The following is a 19244-nucleotide window of genomic DNA, read 5'->3' as shown; positions in this document are numbered from 1 at the left end:
CCGCCATACTGTAAAAGACACTCATGATTGACTCGTTCCTCGAGGTATTTTTGTAAGCAGTTACCGTTAATTTTGACCATGAGCCAGTGCATAATTGTGAGTTGCGCTGTTCAGTACGTATAATCCCATTGTCCCAAGTGTTTCAATCAAAATTATAGTTTATCAAACATTTTATGCACAACAGGTGACTGAATATAGTCTATGACCTTTTACGTTGTGAGCTGGATATCCAGACAGGTAAAGCAGTTTCAGTCACACTACGCTTGGGGACAATTAGCTTGTTGTTCCGTCTTAACTTTGGCATAGCTGTAAAGAAGATATGCTGTTTCTTTCTTTCGCAATGGGAACAGTTGTAATTACACTATATGCCTCTTATTAGTGTTTCTAAATGGAAGGGAGGTTTACTGCACGAGAAAGAGTATGCGAATACTATCATTCTCCACTTACCAGAGGCTGAATTCCGTTGGCGAGCAGTTCGTTGATAAGGTTGTTGTAGTAGTCGATACCAGCCTGGTTGATGACGTCGAGGTCCCCGTTAGGCAACACCCGTGGCCAGGATATGGAAAATCGATACACGTCCGCCTGTTCCACAACGATGTATTAATGGTCGCAACTAAATGTCTGGGGACTGACAGCTGATATTTCATTATTACATCACGTATTGACGCTGAAAGCACTCAATAAAACATATCCGAAATTGTAAATATCCGGTTAACACATTATAATAGAAGAACAAACAATGTGCCTGATGATGGTTACTTATGAATAATATTTTAGTGCTTTGTGGATTAAACCTAAAAGATGGAGAGAATTTAAGATTAAACCTCATTGCCTTTTTGTAATCTAAGAGAATATTTAATGAAATGACCCTGAAAGTTATTTATAATTCTGAAAATCTATAAGAATCATGAACAGAGATTTAGAAATAGGCAGTGATAGAAACGAATAATGCGATAGGGATGCTTGTGTAATACACAACAATGCTACCTTGTAATTATGAAATGGATGATTGGATTCGACAGTGGAGACCGAAAATTAAGGACTAAATATACAATATACGTATGTACTATATTACTATAAACACTCATTTCTCTGCACTAATTGACGACGGATTTTTACAAAGAACCGGCAGTTACAGAACCGGAACTGATTTAATGAAATGCAGTCACTGGAAATAAACTTTCTAAAACCTAAATGCATTGAATTTAGTAGAGAACCATATCACTAACGTCGATTTGCAGTAGGGTTTTGGAACATACACTGTATTCCAAAATTTTGAAATACCTCGAAGAAAAAGATTTATTGACACATAGTCAACACGATTTCAGAAAATATCGGTCTTTTGAAACACAACTAGCTCCTTATACTCATGAAGTAGTAAGTGCTATCGACAGGGAATGTCAAATTGACTCCATATTTTTAGATTTCCAGAAGGCTTTCGATACCGTTCCTCACAAGTGTCTTCTTACCAGACTGCGTACCTACGGACTATCGTATGAATGGTGCGACGGATTTCCTGTCAGAAAGGTCACAGTTCGGAGTAATAGAAGGAAAGTCATCGAGTAAAACGTAAGTAATGTCCGGCATTCCCCAAGGAAGTGTTATGGGCCCTCTATTGTTCCTGATCTATATTAACGACATAGGAGACAATCGAAGTAGCCGCGTTAGATTGTTTGCAGATGATGCTCTCATTTGCCGTCTTGTAAAGGCATCAGATGGTCAAAACGAGTTGCAAAATGATTCAGATAAGATATTTGTATGGTGCGAAAAGTAGCAATTGACCCCGAATAAGGAAAAGTGTGAAGTTATTCACAAGAGTACTAAGAGAAGTCAGCTAAATTTCGATTACGCGGCAAGTCACACAAATCTGAAAGCTGTAAATTCAACTAAATACTTAGGGATTACAATCACAAGTAACCTAAACTGGAACGACCACATAAATAATAAGGTGGGTAGAGCAAACCAAAGACTGCGATTCATTGGCAGAACACTTAGAAAGTGCAACAGGTCTAATAAAGAGACTGCTTACACCACGCTTGTCCGCCCTATTCTGGAGTATTGCCGTGCGGTGTGGGATCCGCATCAGGTGGGACTGACGGATGACATAGAAAAAATACAGAGAAGGGCAGCTCGTTTGGTATTATCATGAAATAGGGGAGATAGTGTCACAGCCATGACAGGTGAATTGGAGTGCAATCATTAAAACAAAGGCGTGTTTCGTTGCGACGGGATCTTCGCATGAATATTTCAGTCACCAGTTTGCTCCTCCGATTGTGAAAATATTATGTTGGCACCCACCTACATAGAGAGAATTAAGCATCATGATAAAATAAGAGAAATCAGGGCCCGCACAGAAAAATTTTATTCCTCGTTTTTCCCGCGTGCCGTTCGAGAGTAGAACGGCAGAGAGACAGCTTGAAGGTGGTTCATTGAACACTCTGCCAGGCACTTCATTGTGAATAGCAGAGTAATCACGTAGATGTATATGTACATAATTCCCCGTATGAACGTCTAATTGGAATTCGTTTCGAATGGAAGCATTATTTCTTTCAGGTATTGCAGCCAGAGCTCTTGCTGCGCACAAAATTCACAATGAAAGTTCGTAGCCACTCTCGACAACAAGGAAATGCGTAGACTGCGCAGCACCATTCGATTTCCGTAGTACCGCAATGATACCAAGGTACTCCAGAAGCACACATGACACACTTACACTCATGAGCCAGAACATTATGGCCATCGACCTACTAGCGGTAAAATGCCGTCCAGGCGATAGCAGCCTCACCCGACGGTGAATGACTGATAGACACACACTCGATGCACGTACTATCACAGAGTGTGCTGCCCATATGCAGAATGGGGCAAGGCGCGCGATCTGAGGTTCATCGAGGGCACAGTGATGTCCCGGAGGCTCGGCACGAGCATTTCGGAAACTTCACGACTTGTCGAGCGTTCAAGGAATGCTGTCGTGAGGGTCTTCAACACACGGCGAAACAAACGTGAAACGACGTCCAGACGTCGTGGGGTTGGGCAGCCATCTCTCAGTACAGATGTCGGACTTCGTAGACTGGTAAAACTAATAAAACAGGACAAGAGGCGAATTGTGGTGGAACAAACATCAGACCTTAATGCGTGGCATTGTGTAAGTATGCTTGAAAAGATCCCTGAACATACGGTGCACTGAACACTAACGATGGGCCTTCATAGCCAACGAATCATGAAAGAGTCAGTGTTAGCACCACGACATCGGCAATTACGACTGAAATGGGGACGTGATCATCGGCACTGAACGTTGGCTCAGCGGCAGAACGTTGCATGGTCTGATGAATCACGATACTTTCTTCATCAAGCCGACGGGAGGGTGCGAATCCGTAGCCTTGCAGGTCAACAATTCCTTGAAAACTGTACTGCAGAACTCAGACAAGCTGGCGGCGGCTCCATTATGCTCTTTGGAACGCTCACGTGGGTATCAATGGGTCCAATGGAGCTTGTGCAACGCACCACGATGACCAAGAAGTAGCGTACACTGGTTGCAAACCACATTCGCCCCTTCATGCAGCTCATGTTTCTCAACGGCAGTGGCATTTTTCAACAAGATAATGCGACATGTCACAAGGTCAGAAGTGTGATGAAGTGATGTGAGGAACACAGTGGCGAGTTCCAATTGATGTGCTGGCCCTCCAGCTCGCCAGGTGCCCTCTCCCTCCAGCGACCTACCAAGGTCTCACTGCTTACACACCACGGCGCGTCGCTGCTGTTTTCCGTGCCAGAGGTGGATGTAGCAACTATTAGATAGGTGGACATAATGTTCTGGATTATCAATGTGCGTGTACCACTGTATATCACGACACTACGTGCATACCTATGAGAGTTTCGGAAGAAAGGGACTATGGCAAACTGGTAAAAGCGTTAACTCATATATGTGACGAACGGGGTTCCGATCCACTTTTCATCATTATTTACCATAGTTTGCCTAAGACTATTAAATGCTAGTTTTAAATTTTTTGTTTGAAAAGGAACCAGCCGAATTCCTTTCCCGTACTATACGTTTAGAGATTTATTTCCATGAATATTGACGCGTCCATTGACGACAAATCTCCTTACATTCGTCTTTGCTTTAACGAAATTCTTTTATTTTTGTTCTACTTTGTCTGCTACATATTCATAATTTTGATTTGCATTTCTTAGTATTGGCCGTGTTAGCAGTTAAATTTGTTGAATGTGAGGTCCGCCAGTTATGCAAAACACCGTTTTTTCTCAGTACCCAAACATGTTCCGGCACCAACGTGCCATCATCACTGGGTTTTCGTTTTGATTTATTCTGCAAAGTGAACATTTTTGTTAAGTCATTATAAAAATACCTGCATCTTTAGTTCAAAGAACAGATCGTTTCCTTTTGTAGTAATTAACACACAAATGATCTAGAAAATTCACAAACGCAAATGTAAAGGTATTTACAAAAAGAAACGTTCTGTTGATTGGAGTAAAGACGCACATAATTTTATAATCATTTAACAAAAATGTTCACATTGCAGAATAAATAAAAACGAAAACCCACTGATGATGGCACAATGGTGCCGAAACATGTTTGGGTACTGAGAAAAAACGGTGTTTTGCATAACTGGCGGACCTCACATCCTACAATTTTGTCTGCTACAGTTAAAAAGCGGTAACTATTTCTCGAATGAACATAGTATTTTATTTGTTTAAACTAACTGCTTGCTGACTTCCCAACAGGACGCTACATGAATCTGAAACGAATGTCGTTCCTGATTATAGATTATCCTACGCATTGTTTTAATAATTTTGTAGGTATTTCAGATTCACTATTAAGTTCTCCCATACACGTTTACTCAAAGAAAATAATGTCTTAAAACCACCAGGTGCACCTTTTTTTTTAATTGTAGCTTCTATTATTATATATTATGTATGGAACTCCAATTGAACACATAAGTCACAAGTTCTTTAAATCGCTGCAAAAGAAGAAGTTAGCATGCTTGCCGCTGTAAATTATACTTACGTTGAGCGCCTTCAGCATCTGAACATCCTCCTTGTACTTATGGTAAGAATCGCAGGCAACGTCCCCGTTTTGTTCTAGAATGAATAGCGGATGGTTGTGGAAGAAGTTGTCCTGGATGCTCTCTCCCTTGCCTGTATATGCGATCAAGAACATCACAGTAAATAATACACCTATCAACTATTGTCATGAAAATACGTTATTGCCTTGGTTTTGCATAAGCAACAATAAGCAGTATATTGAACGCATACGTTATAAAGGCTAAATCTAATGGCCCGTGCTTGAATACGTAGTTTTTTTCCCTCGTTGTCACTTTGCCTGCGGAATAAACTTAATGCTTCTGAACCCACCATCTTCATTCCAGGCTCCTTCGATCTGATATGCGGATGTTGCAGCTCCAAACATGAAGTCATCCGGGAATCGATTAGAGGCTGTCTGTGCGGAAACAACGGCTAACACAGCCGTAAAGGTGATCAGCAACCTCATCGTTGGAAATCTCCAGCAGGTTTGAATGACCAGCTGCAAGGTGTACGTATAAATAGTGTAACTGGGCTATAATTTCATAGGTTGTTTGTATATCCGGAAATAGATATCAGTTAATTTCCTTTCATCGTCTGTTAATCAGCATGTTTCTAATGGTTTTCCTATGTTATTAGCGATATTATCGGAGAGGTACTGAAGTAACTTGTTGATCCGCGGATCACACACCGATATCAGCAGAGGCTTTCTTATCAGTTCCGCTTATTCTACTCTCGTGGGAATGTTGCAGTTGTCCGATCATTAGCAACGCTGATCCTGGGAAAAAGGATGTTTGTCAACCATTACTTGGAAATAAATGACTGATCGCTTAGCTAAATAATAGTTCCCAATTAAAAAGGCAACAACTGGCTATAAGTTGTGGAACAATTGCGTGAGTCGTGAAAATTCTATGAACAGACAGTTTCCTAAAAAATAGAGAGTCATTATATTTCAAAATTGGGTGCCTGTGCAGTAATATTTTAATTGCAACACCTTCTCCTGAAGAAATTTTAATCCACACATGTTATATAAATGGATATATGAGGGGTAGTCAAATGAAAACCAAACACAAGCCACAAGAGTACCATGGATCGCACTCAAAAGCAGTCACCGTACATGTTAAGACATTGATTCCACTAGGAGACGAAACGATCAATCCCTGTTTAGTAGAAAGAGTTTGGCCGCGGATGTACGAGTATTCGCCTGACCCATTATCGCTCTTACCCGTCCGCATGAAAACGACATCCAAGAATGTCTCTTCAGGTGGCGAAAGACCTGAAAATAACACGGTAAAGATCAGGGCTGTATGGAGGTTACTGTAGTGTTTTTAAACCAAACAGATGAGGCGTAGCCGTCGTCCGATTGACAATATGGGATGGGACTATTGATGCAACAGGATGTATTCCTGGGTGTTTCGACTTCATGGCGTATCGTAGCTCTTGCAGAGTGTCTTCACACCATTGCACAGTCACTGTGGTTTCACGCTCGTCTAGATGGCCCTTACATTCCACAATGTCCGTTCTCACACCATCAGCTGAATGAGGGCCGACCTTCAGCAGTTTGTTTGGGAATCACTGCAGCATCCTTTGAACAGCCTGGATCTTTCACCATGCGATGTTCACATCTTTGGAGATTTGAAGAAAGATACACGTGGCTTTCGGTTTCGGTTGGAAATATACAAGAGTGGGTGGGGATGTGGAACTGTCAGCGTCAAACCTCTTATACGAATAAGGAATTGATCGGCTCTTCTCCCAGGGGGATAAAATTCCCAACACATGTGGTGATTACTTTTGAATGTTTGAAAGGAATCATTCCACGGTCACGTAGTGGAGGGTGTTCGACTTTCATTTGACTGCCCATCGTATGTACTTTTAAGTGTGTACGTGTTTATGTTTGTATGTTCCACATCTCTTCCTACACAAGTAGACCGATTTCAACAACACTTGGTACAAATATGTCTTACTGTCAGGCACCAACTACTGCAGAGAAATAAATAGATACCTATCATGTTTCAGGAGACGTGACTTCATAAAGAATGAGATGCGTCAAAAGGTGTTGCGTCATGCATCACGTTTAAATGTATTATTCATTTACCACTAGTTCTAATCGGAAAACAGTTTGCAGACAGTATCTACATATTCCGTTAAATGCACCAGCAAAATTATATCGGGGTACCACAGGTGGTTCACAGGATGACGTTATAAACTCCCTGAAATACGAAAAAAGCTGGTGCTTTGTGGATGGCCTTTAAATTTATCACGTCTTTGCTACTAACTCTGTTCAGAACATATTTTGCAGACAGTATCCACATATTCCGTACCTACACAAACATATCATTATACGACACATAGTTGAAGAGATATGACCTCATAAATACTAAAATGAGCGAAAACGTTCCGCATCAAGGATGAAATTTTAATATACTTACTCTTTATCACTAAGATAGGGTGAGCATACGTCCCGGAAAACAGGGGTTGTCCCGGTTTTCATCCCTGTGTTCCGGTGTCCCGAAAATTTGTTTCAGGACGCTCAAACGTCCCGGAATTCAGTTTTTAAATACATTTCATGAAAGTTTTACAAATTTTTGGGATTTCGCTATATTAAAAGAAATACAACACAAGAAATTATTTTAGCTTATTTGTCTAAAGCCTCCATTGTCCTGTACTAGTTATGACAGTATCAGTGTTGATACACTCAGGCAATAATTTACTTTGAGCGGTACTTTGGCCAACAAGTAGTAAGTTGTATTATTGTAACAGAGCTATGAAACCGTCCGATTGAGACGCCACTTACTTGTCAGAACAGTGTAGTTGTTGATGTTTTGTCAGGCTGCAATAGTTTTTCTCATATTAGTGGAATTATTGCTGCAGTAGTGTGAAACGCAATGCCGAAACGTGCCTGCAAGTTCAGTGAATGTTATTCCAAGGAATGGAATTTCATTAAGAAAGGTCGTTTTCATTACGAAGCAGAGTGTTCCGTATGTAACTGTTTTATTAGTACATGTCACGGTGGACGTTCTGACATAGTTGATCACATCAGGTCAAAGAAACACATTAACAGATACAGTGCACCGAGCAGCACTATAACTCTACAAACTTATATTGTGAAACATCAGTCAAGTGAAGAGACGAAAGATCGAGCAGCCGAGCTTACACTAGCCTACCACACGGTAAGAAATCACCGAACTTAGAGATCTAGTGGTTGTACTGATAAGCTTAACAGCATTACGGTTAATGATTCTTCCATTGCAAAAAAGTTTAGTTCAACAAGAACTGAAGTGTCAGCCTTAATGAAAAGCGTTATTGCTCCCCAGAGTATAAAGGAAAGCCTTGAATACATCAGAAAGTCTTCTTTCTACGGGATATCCACTGATGCCAGCAATCATAAGGCCACTACGCTATTTCCGTTTGTTGTTCAATTTTTTTATATTAATCAGGGAATTCAGACCAAACTTTTGAAGGTGAGTACCCTACCTAATGAAACATCTGACGAAATTTCAAGATTGTGTATGAATACTATCACAATGTTTGATCTTGAGAAAAATAAATGTGTGGCATTTTGTGGAGACAACACCAACACAAATTTTGATGGTTTAAAAAGACAAGGCAAATGCAATGTATTTACCAAATTAAAGGCAACATTGCATGAAGACATTGAAGGCATAGGGTGCCCTACAGATGTTTAACACAATAGCGTGCAGACATCTGCTGACAGTTTAAGCTGTGATGTTGAAACTATCGTCACGAAGGTATACTCACACATTTACGTATATACTGTTAGAACAGAGGGGCTTAAGGAGTTCTGTGATTATGTGGGAACTGAATATATAAATGTAATGTGTCACTCGAAAACTCGCTGGTTATCACTGTTTCCAGCAGCTGAAAGAGCAATCCGCCTGTTTGAACCGTTAAAAGATATTTTCCTAAATGAAGACAAAACCCCCAAAATATTTGTTCAGTTTTTCAGTAACCCTTTAAGAGAAGCCTACTTATGGTTCATTCACAGTCAGCTTAGCACTTTGCAGCTTGGGTTAAATGAAATTGAGGGAAGCACGAAAAGTTTAATAGAAGTAAATGATGTTTTCAAAAATACTCTGAAAACTGTTTAATAGAAGTAAATGATGTTTTGAAAAATACTCTGAAAACTGATTTAATGTTAAATCTGTCTTTAAAAGAGCAGAAGTATCAGAAGCAGCGGAAAGGAGTGTTAGAGAAGAAATTGACAAGCTTTATGACACTTGCGTAGAATATCTCATTAAGTGGAGCGCCTCATATTTACCATCATCGCCGGTGTTTGATTGGATGTTACTGTAGAGAGTGCCAAAATGGGAAAACGTTGAAGAGACAGTTTCTTATTTGAAGAGTAAAGAGATTGAAATCGATGATTCCATTCTCTTTGTTCAGTTCGGCATACTGACAAATTTTGTTGAAGTCTTCACAAGTGGAATGATGAAAAACAACACCATTGGAATGTCATGAGAGATAGATAAGTTTTTTAAAAATCTGTGACTGTCTTCAGCATTACTCTGAGTTGGTAATGATTGCAAGGTATTTATTTGCTATCCCAGCCCATAGAACAGTCGTAAACAGAATGGAGGTAGACTCTCTTGAAGCAATCCTGTAGATCATGCACAACTACAAAATGGATTGTGTCGATTATATCACTGAGTCTCAAAGAACAAAGACATGATTAAGAAGGCTGGAGGCAGTGAAAAGTACACTTTTTTCCAAGGACAGTCAATTCCATCTACAAGTGCTCAGTAATATTAAAGCTCACGTTAATATTAATTGATTAAAAGTTGACTTACTGTAAAATTTTGTAAGATCTTAATACATTTCTTTATTACTGCATACATTTATTAAATGCCATTAATTATACCATAATCTAGATTATATCAATCTTTTGTATCATCTTGTTAGTTATAATAATCAGGTTAACAAAATGTTTCAACAAAACGTTAATATTTAAAATTAAGAAACCTCGGTATATGTGGAATGAGGTGTCCATTGGCACCTAGGTGAATGTGTCCCCGTTTTCTCCGAAAATACTTTGGTCACCCTATACTAAGGCATAGTGCGATGATACCTAAAGTCTACTGCTGTTGTGTACTTGCTTTTCTAATTAAAAGACTTTACCGTGGGTAACTGCGGCTCCGTTTGAAAGAGAAGAGCTCGGTGTAGTCATAGGGTCAAGCCACAGACGTCTACCTTCATCCCCCCAGCTAATTCGATGCAAATAGTAACCTGGTAGCTGTGACACTGCAGTCAAGTACTTTATGTATATATAATTAAGAGAAATACAAAACGGAAGTTCACTGAATACCATAATAACAAGGGTTCAATTCTAACGCCTGTAATTGATGTAGACGACAAAAAATTACGTTTAATAATGTTTATTCATGACAGGAAATATCAAATAAACGGGAAGTGCTCCTAAGATATTTAGTTAAAATGTAGACAGGGAACACGCTTATAAAATGCAGAAAAGTTATATTTGGAGCGTTACGAGAATGGTAGCACAATCCCCTAACTGAATTTTTATCAAAGATAAGTGAAAACTAAATTATTTTCTCAGTCACATTACACGCAATATTCACCAGCTCTATACACTCCAGAGTTCAGTATGATCGTTCACGAAATACAAAGTAGAGGAAGTCACTGTCTGTCCTCAGTTCTGTAACATAAGCGGAAAAATTTAGAGTCCAACACTGGAAGACACTCAAACACTCGAAAAATAAGTCCCATCAGAAATTAAAGTATGGTAGCAGCCACTCACAGTCAAGAGTCAATCACCTAGATGATAAAATACCACCCATTACTACAGGCGTGTCTGCCTCCTTCAAGCACACAGCGTAAACGTGTGGAATGAATCCCTTGAGTTTTTCACTCGAAAAAGTCTCAGCCCCACTTGACTCCGATAGTGTTCCAATACTGCTTGCTTTTCCATTGGCTGAAGTACATTCCCACCAAAAATACATTGTTCTTGAGCTCTGCAGGCATGATTTGACTCAACGTGACCACTTACCAGGCTAAACTAAGGTATTACAAGAATATTTAAAGAAAGAAATGTTATAAACCTTCAGTCACACTCAGACTATTCACAATAATTATAAATATAAGTTTGTTCCTAAAGAGATAAGCTAATTTTTTGTGTAAGTATACTCACAATTAACTGCAGCAGACTATCGTTAAACATTGTTTAAGCGATTATTTAGACCTGTTTTTCAGATGAGTCATTTGGCACTCTTTTAGAAAAGTGTTTTCAGGTAACACATGTGACTGATTGCGCTATCAGTTACCATGATTTTGTATTATCAGTTGTAACTAATCTTTAATAAAGTTACTGGACAAATAGTAAACCATTCATTAAGGAAATACACAAGTAAACCAAATATAAAGTATCAATGTTTCTTCATTTGCTGAGTAATTGTGGAAGATATGATAGTCTAACAACATTTGCATAGGCCTAATAAAATATATAAGAAACATAATAAATCAAGAAATCAAATAGATAAAGGTTTGTAACTTCTGAGAGATGATGACTAAAGTGCAGTGCTATGATCTGAAATATCTTATACTGGAAATGCATGAAGCGTTTGAAGATTATTAATTCAGAGATTAATTGTGATATTGTTTATTCATTGTGAAATATTAACTTCCATAGTTTTGAATATACTGAAAATATTGCTTTTGAATTGGATGTGCCTAATGTATCTGAGGTCACCAATATATTTGGATTTCCATGGATACTTGACTGTGAATTATTGTCGAATCTCAAAGAGCTATAACTTAGCCACCTTGACATTGTGCGATGCTCCGCCAATTCTTGGAGTATTGTCTCTCCTCTTAAACGGCCTAAAGTCGTCCAAATTCCCCACAGTGAGATTTTACCCATACCCTTTGCTCGACTCTTCACCTGGCTGAACCATGCAGGCTTGCCCAGCCGCAGCACTCTGGCTAAGGTGGCCACGCCTCGCCCTGAGGCCCAGGCCCACACAAAGAAACTCACCCTACCCCCTTCCAGTTCTGGGCAGCCACATCACTCTCCTACATATTCATAACGCTCAGCTGCTACGGCTAAATCAGCATAAGGAAGTTCCCGACATCTGAAAGCTCTTTTAGTAGCTTTCAATTGCGAAGTGCGAGCGGCTGTAGACGAACACAGTAGCCATGTGTATAAACCACGAAAATGCGTTGCCGTAGAGACATTTACAAAATCGGCCTGTGTACTTGTGAAGCAGTTGCCGCCAGTGTACGGAAACTGTCTATGATACTGTACTTATACATTGGAGCAAGGTGTGTATTACTATGTACAACTGTTCTATAATTTGAAAGGCATCTTCACGACTACATGGAATATAATTTTTTTCGGTATAGCACTACAAACGCAGTTAACTTTTTGTTTTCATTTCTAATAGAAAATCGGCAAAATGAATACCCAGACAATGTTGGTTTTGTCAGCCAATATTACAGTTAAGACATTCACAATAACAAAATTGTTGGACAATGACAGAAGCTGCAGAAATACACCAGAATTTGTACCACGGCGAAGACTTGAAGCCAGTCCTCCTGCTTACGAGGCAGATGCGTTAGCCATTACACCACTGTAGCAGTACAGGTAGAGCAGCTGCACAGAGGACCCTAATCCAGTGCTCCCCCTAACACCAACTTGAGGTCATGCCTTCAGCCTACTTTCCCCTTCTTAAAACGTCAGAATTGGCGAGGCTCTTCGGTAATGGAATAGCCCGCAGCTTTTCACATTTTGGGTAAATCCTGCCTCCATAATACTAACCATTTAAGAAAGTGAAAATAGGCTGAAGGCGTGAACTGAAGCTATAGTTATGGAGAGCATTGGACTAACGCAGTCTGTGCAGATATGTTATCTACACTGTGACGGTTGTGAAATGGCTAACACATCTGTTAGAAAGCAGGACAGCCGGGTTTAGGTCCCGACCGCGGGACAAATTTTAATTCATTTCTTCACCATAGCCGACAGGAACGATTTCGGACCTCTGGTACAGAGCCGTGTGGAGGGTTTTCATCAGAGGCCCAGACAATTCTGCGACCGTGTAGCCTGCAGATTGCTTGACTTGCGCCAAAGGGTGGTTGTGTTTCGGGTTCCGCTGAATACGTCAGATTTCCACTATTCGCAGGAGAAGGCTACACGGGTAGCAGGGGCTGTGTGACGTGGACTGGATTTTTTTTGTTTCTTTTTAGGTTAGAGGGTCTCGAGAAAACACAAGAAGAGCTTCAATCATAAAGTGTTGAGGCTGAACACAGGAGGAACGTGGATACAGGGACCATTGGTATAACAGTTGTAAATTGTCGTAGCTGTGTTGGGAAAGTACCAGAGCTCCAAGCGCTAATAGAAAGCACTGATGCTCAAATCGGTATAGGCACTGAAAGCTGGCTAAAGCCGGATATAAGCACAGCCGAAATTTTTGCGAAGTACCTAGAGGTGTTCCGAAAGGATAAGCTAAACATGGTTTACGTAGTCGTGTTTTGGCTGTCACAAGTGATTTAACTAGTCAAAAAATTGAAGTACATACGTCTTGTGAGTTAGTATGGGCAGAGGTTATTGTTGGCAACCGGAATAAAATAATAATTGGATTCTTTTACCGACCTCCCAATTGAGATGATACATTTGATGAAAGGTTCGAAGAAAACTTGAGTTTTATTTCCAACACATACCCGACTCATACGATAATAGTTGGAGGTGACTTTAGTTTACCCTCGATATATTGGCGAAATACATGTTTAATTCCGGAGGTACGCATAGAATATCTTCAGAGTCTGTGCTAAACGCATTCTCTAAAAATTATTTCCAGCAATTACTTCATGAGCCCATGGGAATAGTAAAAGGTTGTAAAAACACACTTGACCTCTTAGCAACAAACAATTCTGAGTTAATAACGAGCATCAAAACCGATACAGGGATTAGTGAACACAGGCTTGGCGTAGCGAGTCTGAATAATGTAATTCCCAAATCATCGAAAAGTAAGCCTTCCTGAGTGGCAATCTCCCCTCATTCCAAACTAATAAAGTAAGTGTAGACCAGATGTGGCTTAAATTTAAAGAAATAGTATTGGTAGCAGTTGAGAGATTAATACCAAATAAATTTACAAAAGAGCTGATTCTCCTTGGTACACGAAAAGGGTTAGAACACTGTTTGTAATATTATTGGATTTCAGCTACTTTGCATGTGAGATATTTGTCAGTAAAGAAAAGGACAGCCAACGAGCTAAAGTTCGTAAAGATGATACGCCTCACAGAGCGAGAGTAAAGAGATGAAATATTTTTGTTTAATATTCGCCAACACCAAAACGCGCGTCCGGCGTTTAAATACTCTATAAACACTATGACCCGGTGGGCGCAGATATTTAAAATCAGTGCTGCAGCGCTTGATATCAAGAAGCTACGAAACAGAGGAAAGAACAATCTATCTTTTGTTAAGAAATATTCTGGAGACTTTATTATCCCTTGTACTTTTGGTCGCCGCCATGTTAAGACTTACTACATAGCATTACTACAAGTTGTATGTTTATTCTGTGTAAAGACAAAGTGAAACGACGAACAAACAGTTCGGTAACTCTGGTGTGGATATAATGTGATTACGCAAACGCAAGGACATTTAATTGTAAGAAGGAAAGGACTGACAAAGCAGCGATTATTGGAGTGCGCCATTTACAAAAGAATTATCAGATGTAAGTTATCCATTTATTGTGTATTTGCCAATGTGTAAAAGTCTGAGGCCAATTTGTTCAAAATATATTAATACGAGGGTCACTCCAAAAGAAATGCACACTATTTTTGTAAAAATACAATTTTCATTCTGCATGTGTGAAAGTTTTATAGTGTGTAGATATATCCTTCCCGCTGCTACACGTGACGTTCGTCAGAAGCAACGTGCTGTCATAGAATTCCTGTGCTATGAGAACGAGACAGTGGGAAACATCAACAAGATGTTTAAAAAGGTGTATGGAGATGCTGCTGTTAATCGCAGTACAGTTAGTTGGTGGGCAAGCAGGTTACGTGATGAAAGCTGGGTTGTCCTCGCAGCGGCAGGCCTCGTGCTGCACACACTCCAGACAATGTGCAGAGAGTTAACGAATTGGTGACTTCCGACAGACGCACCACAGTGAACGAATTCTCACGCTACATTGGGACAGGGGAAGGCAGGGTTTGCAGAATACTGAAAGTGTTGGCGTTAAAAAAGGTTTGTGCCAGGTGGGTTCCAGGATGATCTCAGTGGCTCACAAAGAAACACGAAAAACGGCATGCAGCGAACTTTTGCAACAGTACGACAATGGTGGAGATGAATTTCTTGGATGAATTGTGACAGGTGATGGAACATGTCTTCATCATTTTCCACCATAGACGAAGAGGCAATCAATGGAGTGGCATCATGCAAGGAAAAAGAATTCAATACCACACCTTCTGCTGGAAAAGTTATGGCTACAGTGTTTTCGATTCCGAAGTACTCTTGCTTATGGACATCATTCCAAGTGGAACCACCATAAATTCTGATGCATATGTGACGACACTGAAGAAACTTCAAACTCAACTGAGTCGTGTTCGACCACATCGGCAAAAGCAGGATGTTTTGCTGTTGACCGACAATGCACGGCCACATATCAGTCAAAAAACCATGGAAAAAAATAGTGTGCATTTGTCTTGAAGTGACCCTCGTATTTTACGCTGCAGTAATTTTCTTCTTATTCTTTTCTTTCACTAACCAAAACTGATGTTCAAATTGTATATGACCTTTGTTACAGATTCGCACTTTATCGCGGTGTCTCGATTGTATTTGGGAGACCATTAATGTGTTCAACTTCCGATCAGTTAATCTCTCTTACGAAATTCCACTTATTTGCTTTTATTTCCATTTTTGTATTCAAATAGGTAACTTAGGTATATTCATTGAAGATTATGATTGCGTGAATGCAATCCGGGTCAAAAGGTCAATTATTCGCGTAATCAATCCGTACGTCTCCTGAACACAATCGAGAACCAACGCATCGGTGTTCAATTAATGATCTCTCTCTCTCTTTTAAAGTCGTACTAAAAAACGGCCACAAAAGATAGCCATAAGTACGTAATCTAGCGTTATGGTGCATTTTGTCAGTAAATATTACCAATCAACAGCTACAGCGTCACTATTATTAATAAGCAAGTTCCTAACGCCAGATGTTGCACAAACAACGAAACCAACATGGCAAATTTAGACAGATGCAAAATCTCCAAGATTCACGATCTTTTACATAAGATCTAAATTTAGCGTGGACTTCAATGCGAGATGCCTATAACAGTTTCCACAACAAAACTTTGTCTCGAAACCTGGCACAAAATCCAAAGATATTCTGGTCGTATGTGAAGTATGATAGCCACAAGAAACAATCAGTCCTTTGTCTGGGCGATAGCAATAGAGATACCATCGAAGACATTTCTGCCAAAGCAGAGTTACTAAACACAGCCTTCCAAAATGCCTTCACAAAAGAAGACGAAGTAAATATTCCAGAATTCGAATCGAGAACCGCTGCCAACATGAGTAACGTAGAAGTAAATATCCTCGGAGTAGTGAAGCAATTTAAATCACTTAATAAGAGCAAGTCTCCTGGTCCAGACTGTATAACAATTAGGTTTCCTTTGGAGTATGCTGATACGTTAGCTCCATACTCAACAATCATATTCAAACGTTCGCCCGACGAAAGATCTGTACCCAAAGACTGTAAAGTTGCACAGGTCACACCAATATTCAAGAGAGGTGGGAGGAGTAATCCACTATATTAAAGGCGTATATCTTTAACGTCCATATTCAGCAGGATTTTAGAACATATTGCGTTCGAACATTGTGAATTACCTCGAAGAAAACGGTCTACTGACACACAGTCAACATGGGTTTAATAAACATCATTCCTGTGAAACGCAATTAGCACTTTATTCACATGAAGTGTTGAGTGCTACGGAGAAGGGATTTCAAATCGATTCCGTATTTCTGGATTTCCGGAAAGCTTTTGCCACTGTACCACACAAACGGCTCGTAGTGGAATTGTGTGCTTATGATATATCGTCTCAGTTATATGACTGGATTTGTGATTTTCTGTCAGAGGGGTCACAGTTCGTAGTAATTGAAGGAAACTCATCGAGTAGAACAGAAGTGATTTCTGGCTTTCCCCAAGGTAGTGTTACAGGCCTTTTGCTGTTCCTTATCTATATAAACGATTTTGGAGACTATCTGAGCGGCCGTCTTCGGTTGTTTGCAGATGACGCTGTAGGTTATCGACTAATAAAGTCATCAGAAGATCAAAACAAACTTCAAAACGATTTAGAAAAGCTATCTGAATGGTGCGAAAAGTTGCAGTTGACCCTAAATAACGAAATGTGTGAGGTCATCCACATGGGTGCTAAAAGAAAGTCGTTATCTTCGGTTACACGATAAATCAGTCTAATCTAAAAGCCGTAAATTCAACTAAATACCAAGGTCTTACAATTACGAACAACTTAAATTGGAAGGAACACACAGAAAATGTTGAGGGGAAGGCTAACCAAAGACTGCGTTATATTTACAGGACACTTAGAAAAGTAACAGACCTACTAAGGATTGTCCGTCCTCTTTTAGTATGCTGCTGCGCGGTGTGGGGTCTTTACCAGATATGACTGATGGAGTACATCGATAAAGTTCAAAGGAAGGCATCAACTTTGTATTATAGCGAAATGTGGGAGAGAGTGTCACAGAAATGATACATGATTTGGGATGGAAATCAATAAAAGAAAGGCTTTTTCCATTGCGACGGAATCTTCTCACGAAAACTCCTATCACCAACTTTCTCCTCCGAATGCGAAAATATTTTGTTGACAGCTACCTACATAGACAGGAACGATCACCACCATAAACTGCGGGAAATGAGAGCTCGTACGGAAAGATGTATATGTTCATTCTTTCTGATCGCTATACAAGATTGAAATAATAGAGAATTGAGATGGTGGTTCGATGAACCCTCTGCCAGGCACCTGAAAGTGATTTTCAGAGTATCCATGTAGATGTAGATGTAGCTTCTGTAATTATCGTACATAAAGCTGAGATTCATATGTGGCAAGGAAAACGTAATTATGTAATATCTATAGCATTGCAGGGTTTACGCATTTACTCCACCCATACATATGGGAGTTTAATGTAGTGTTGGTATAGTTAGAAAGCAATACGTGACATTTCGCATCATATGGTCATTCCCTATAATTACCTCTACTGGAAGCAGCCTTTACACAATGAGTACTACAGTCGTTACGAGACTGGTAGGCACAGAAAAGATATTACTATTGTACGTGGCATTTTACAGGATGGTGCAGGAAAACCTTGAAATATAGAGTCGCTAAGCCGGCCGGAGACGCCGAGCGGTTCTAGACGCTACAGTCTGGAACCGCACGACCGCTGCTGTCGCATGTTCGAATCTTGCCTTGGGCATGGATGTGTGTGATGTCCCTAGGTTAATTAGGTTAAAGTAGTTCTAAGTCCTAGGTGACTGATGACCTCAGAAGTTAAGTCCCATAGTGCTCAGAGCCATTTGAACCATATAAAGTCGCTAAAGAAACTGAGACCACTGTCAGGAAATTTCATCCAAGGACACAAAAGAGCATTCCAAATACGGCGAAAACACTTTCATCTCCTATCTCTGAGTTCCTAGTCTTTTGTCTCTGGAGATATTTCTAAATCGTAGACTATCACTAACTATTGAGTGCGGCTATGTTAATCACTGTGCTTGAATGACGTATTGGTCACTGCACTTGCCTAGTCTTTGTGTTCTCCTTCAATGCCTCATCTTAACGTGATGTCATTTTTCGCTGTACAGCATATGCAGGCGATCTGGGTCTCGTGCTCGCAATCGCGACGACGTAACCAGTGCACTAGATTGGATTATCACATGCGGTGTGGCTTCCGGCAGCTGTCTCGACGTCACCAAATCGATCGCCATGGCCGTAGGAGACGGGTTAACCCCACCTTTTGTCGGCCGCCTACAGCTCAGTGGCGCTGTCAAGTGTCTCGGAACAGAGATTTACGGCAACGTACGGTACACTGCGGCCCTTAAGTATCGCCACTTACTACAATAAATTCGGGTCCAGATATCAAGACTGTTTGCGGACCCTCGACATTCTCCAAAGGACACACTTCGTCAATGTTTAATTCGCATCGCGACTTCCAATACCATTACTGATGC

General features: G+C 40.2%; 1 protein-coding gene across 1 annotated transcript in view; it reads right to left on the bottom strand.

The window, feature by feature from the left end:
* Window positions 1-5518, bottom strand: part of LOC126281855 (myrosinase 1-like) — a 42399-nt gene extending 36881 nt beyond the window's left edge. Inside the window, exons 1-3 of the mRNA XM_049981114.1 lie at window positions 5365-5518; window positions 5018-5148; window positions 448-582 (exon numbers count right to left, since the gene is read on the bottom strand). Coding sequence (XP_049837071.1) covers window positions 448-582; window positions 5018-5148; window positions 5365-5500 — 402 coding nt within the window. The 5' untranslated portion in view covers window positions 5501-5518. The remainder of the gene's footprint in view (window positions 1-447; window positions 583-5017; window positions 5149-5364) is intronic.
* Window positions 5519-19244: the final 13726 nt, after the last annotated feature.

Source organism: Schistocerca gregaria, chromosome 7 (genome assembly GCF_023897955.1).
Source record: "Schistocerca gregaria isolate iqSchGreg1 chromosome 7, iqSchGreg1.2, whole genome shotgun sequence".
NCBI classification, from domain to species: domain Eukaryota; kingdom Metazoa; phylum Arthropoda; class Insecta; order Orthoptera; family Acrididae; genus Schistocerca; species Schistocerca gregaria.
This window is presented reverse-complemented; position numbering and strand designations above follow the sequence as displayed.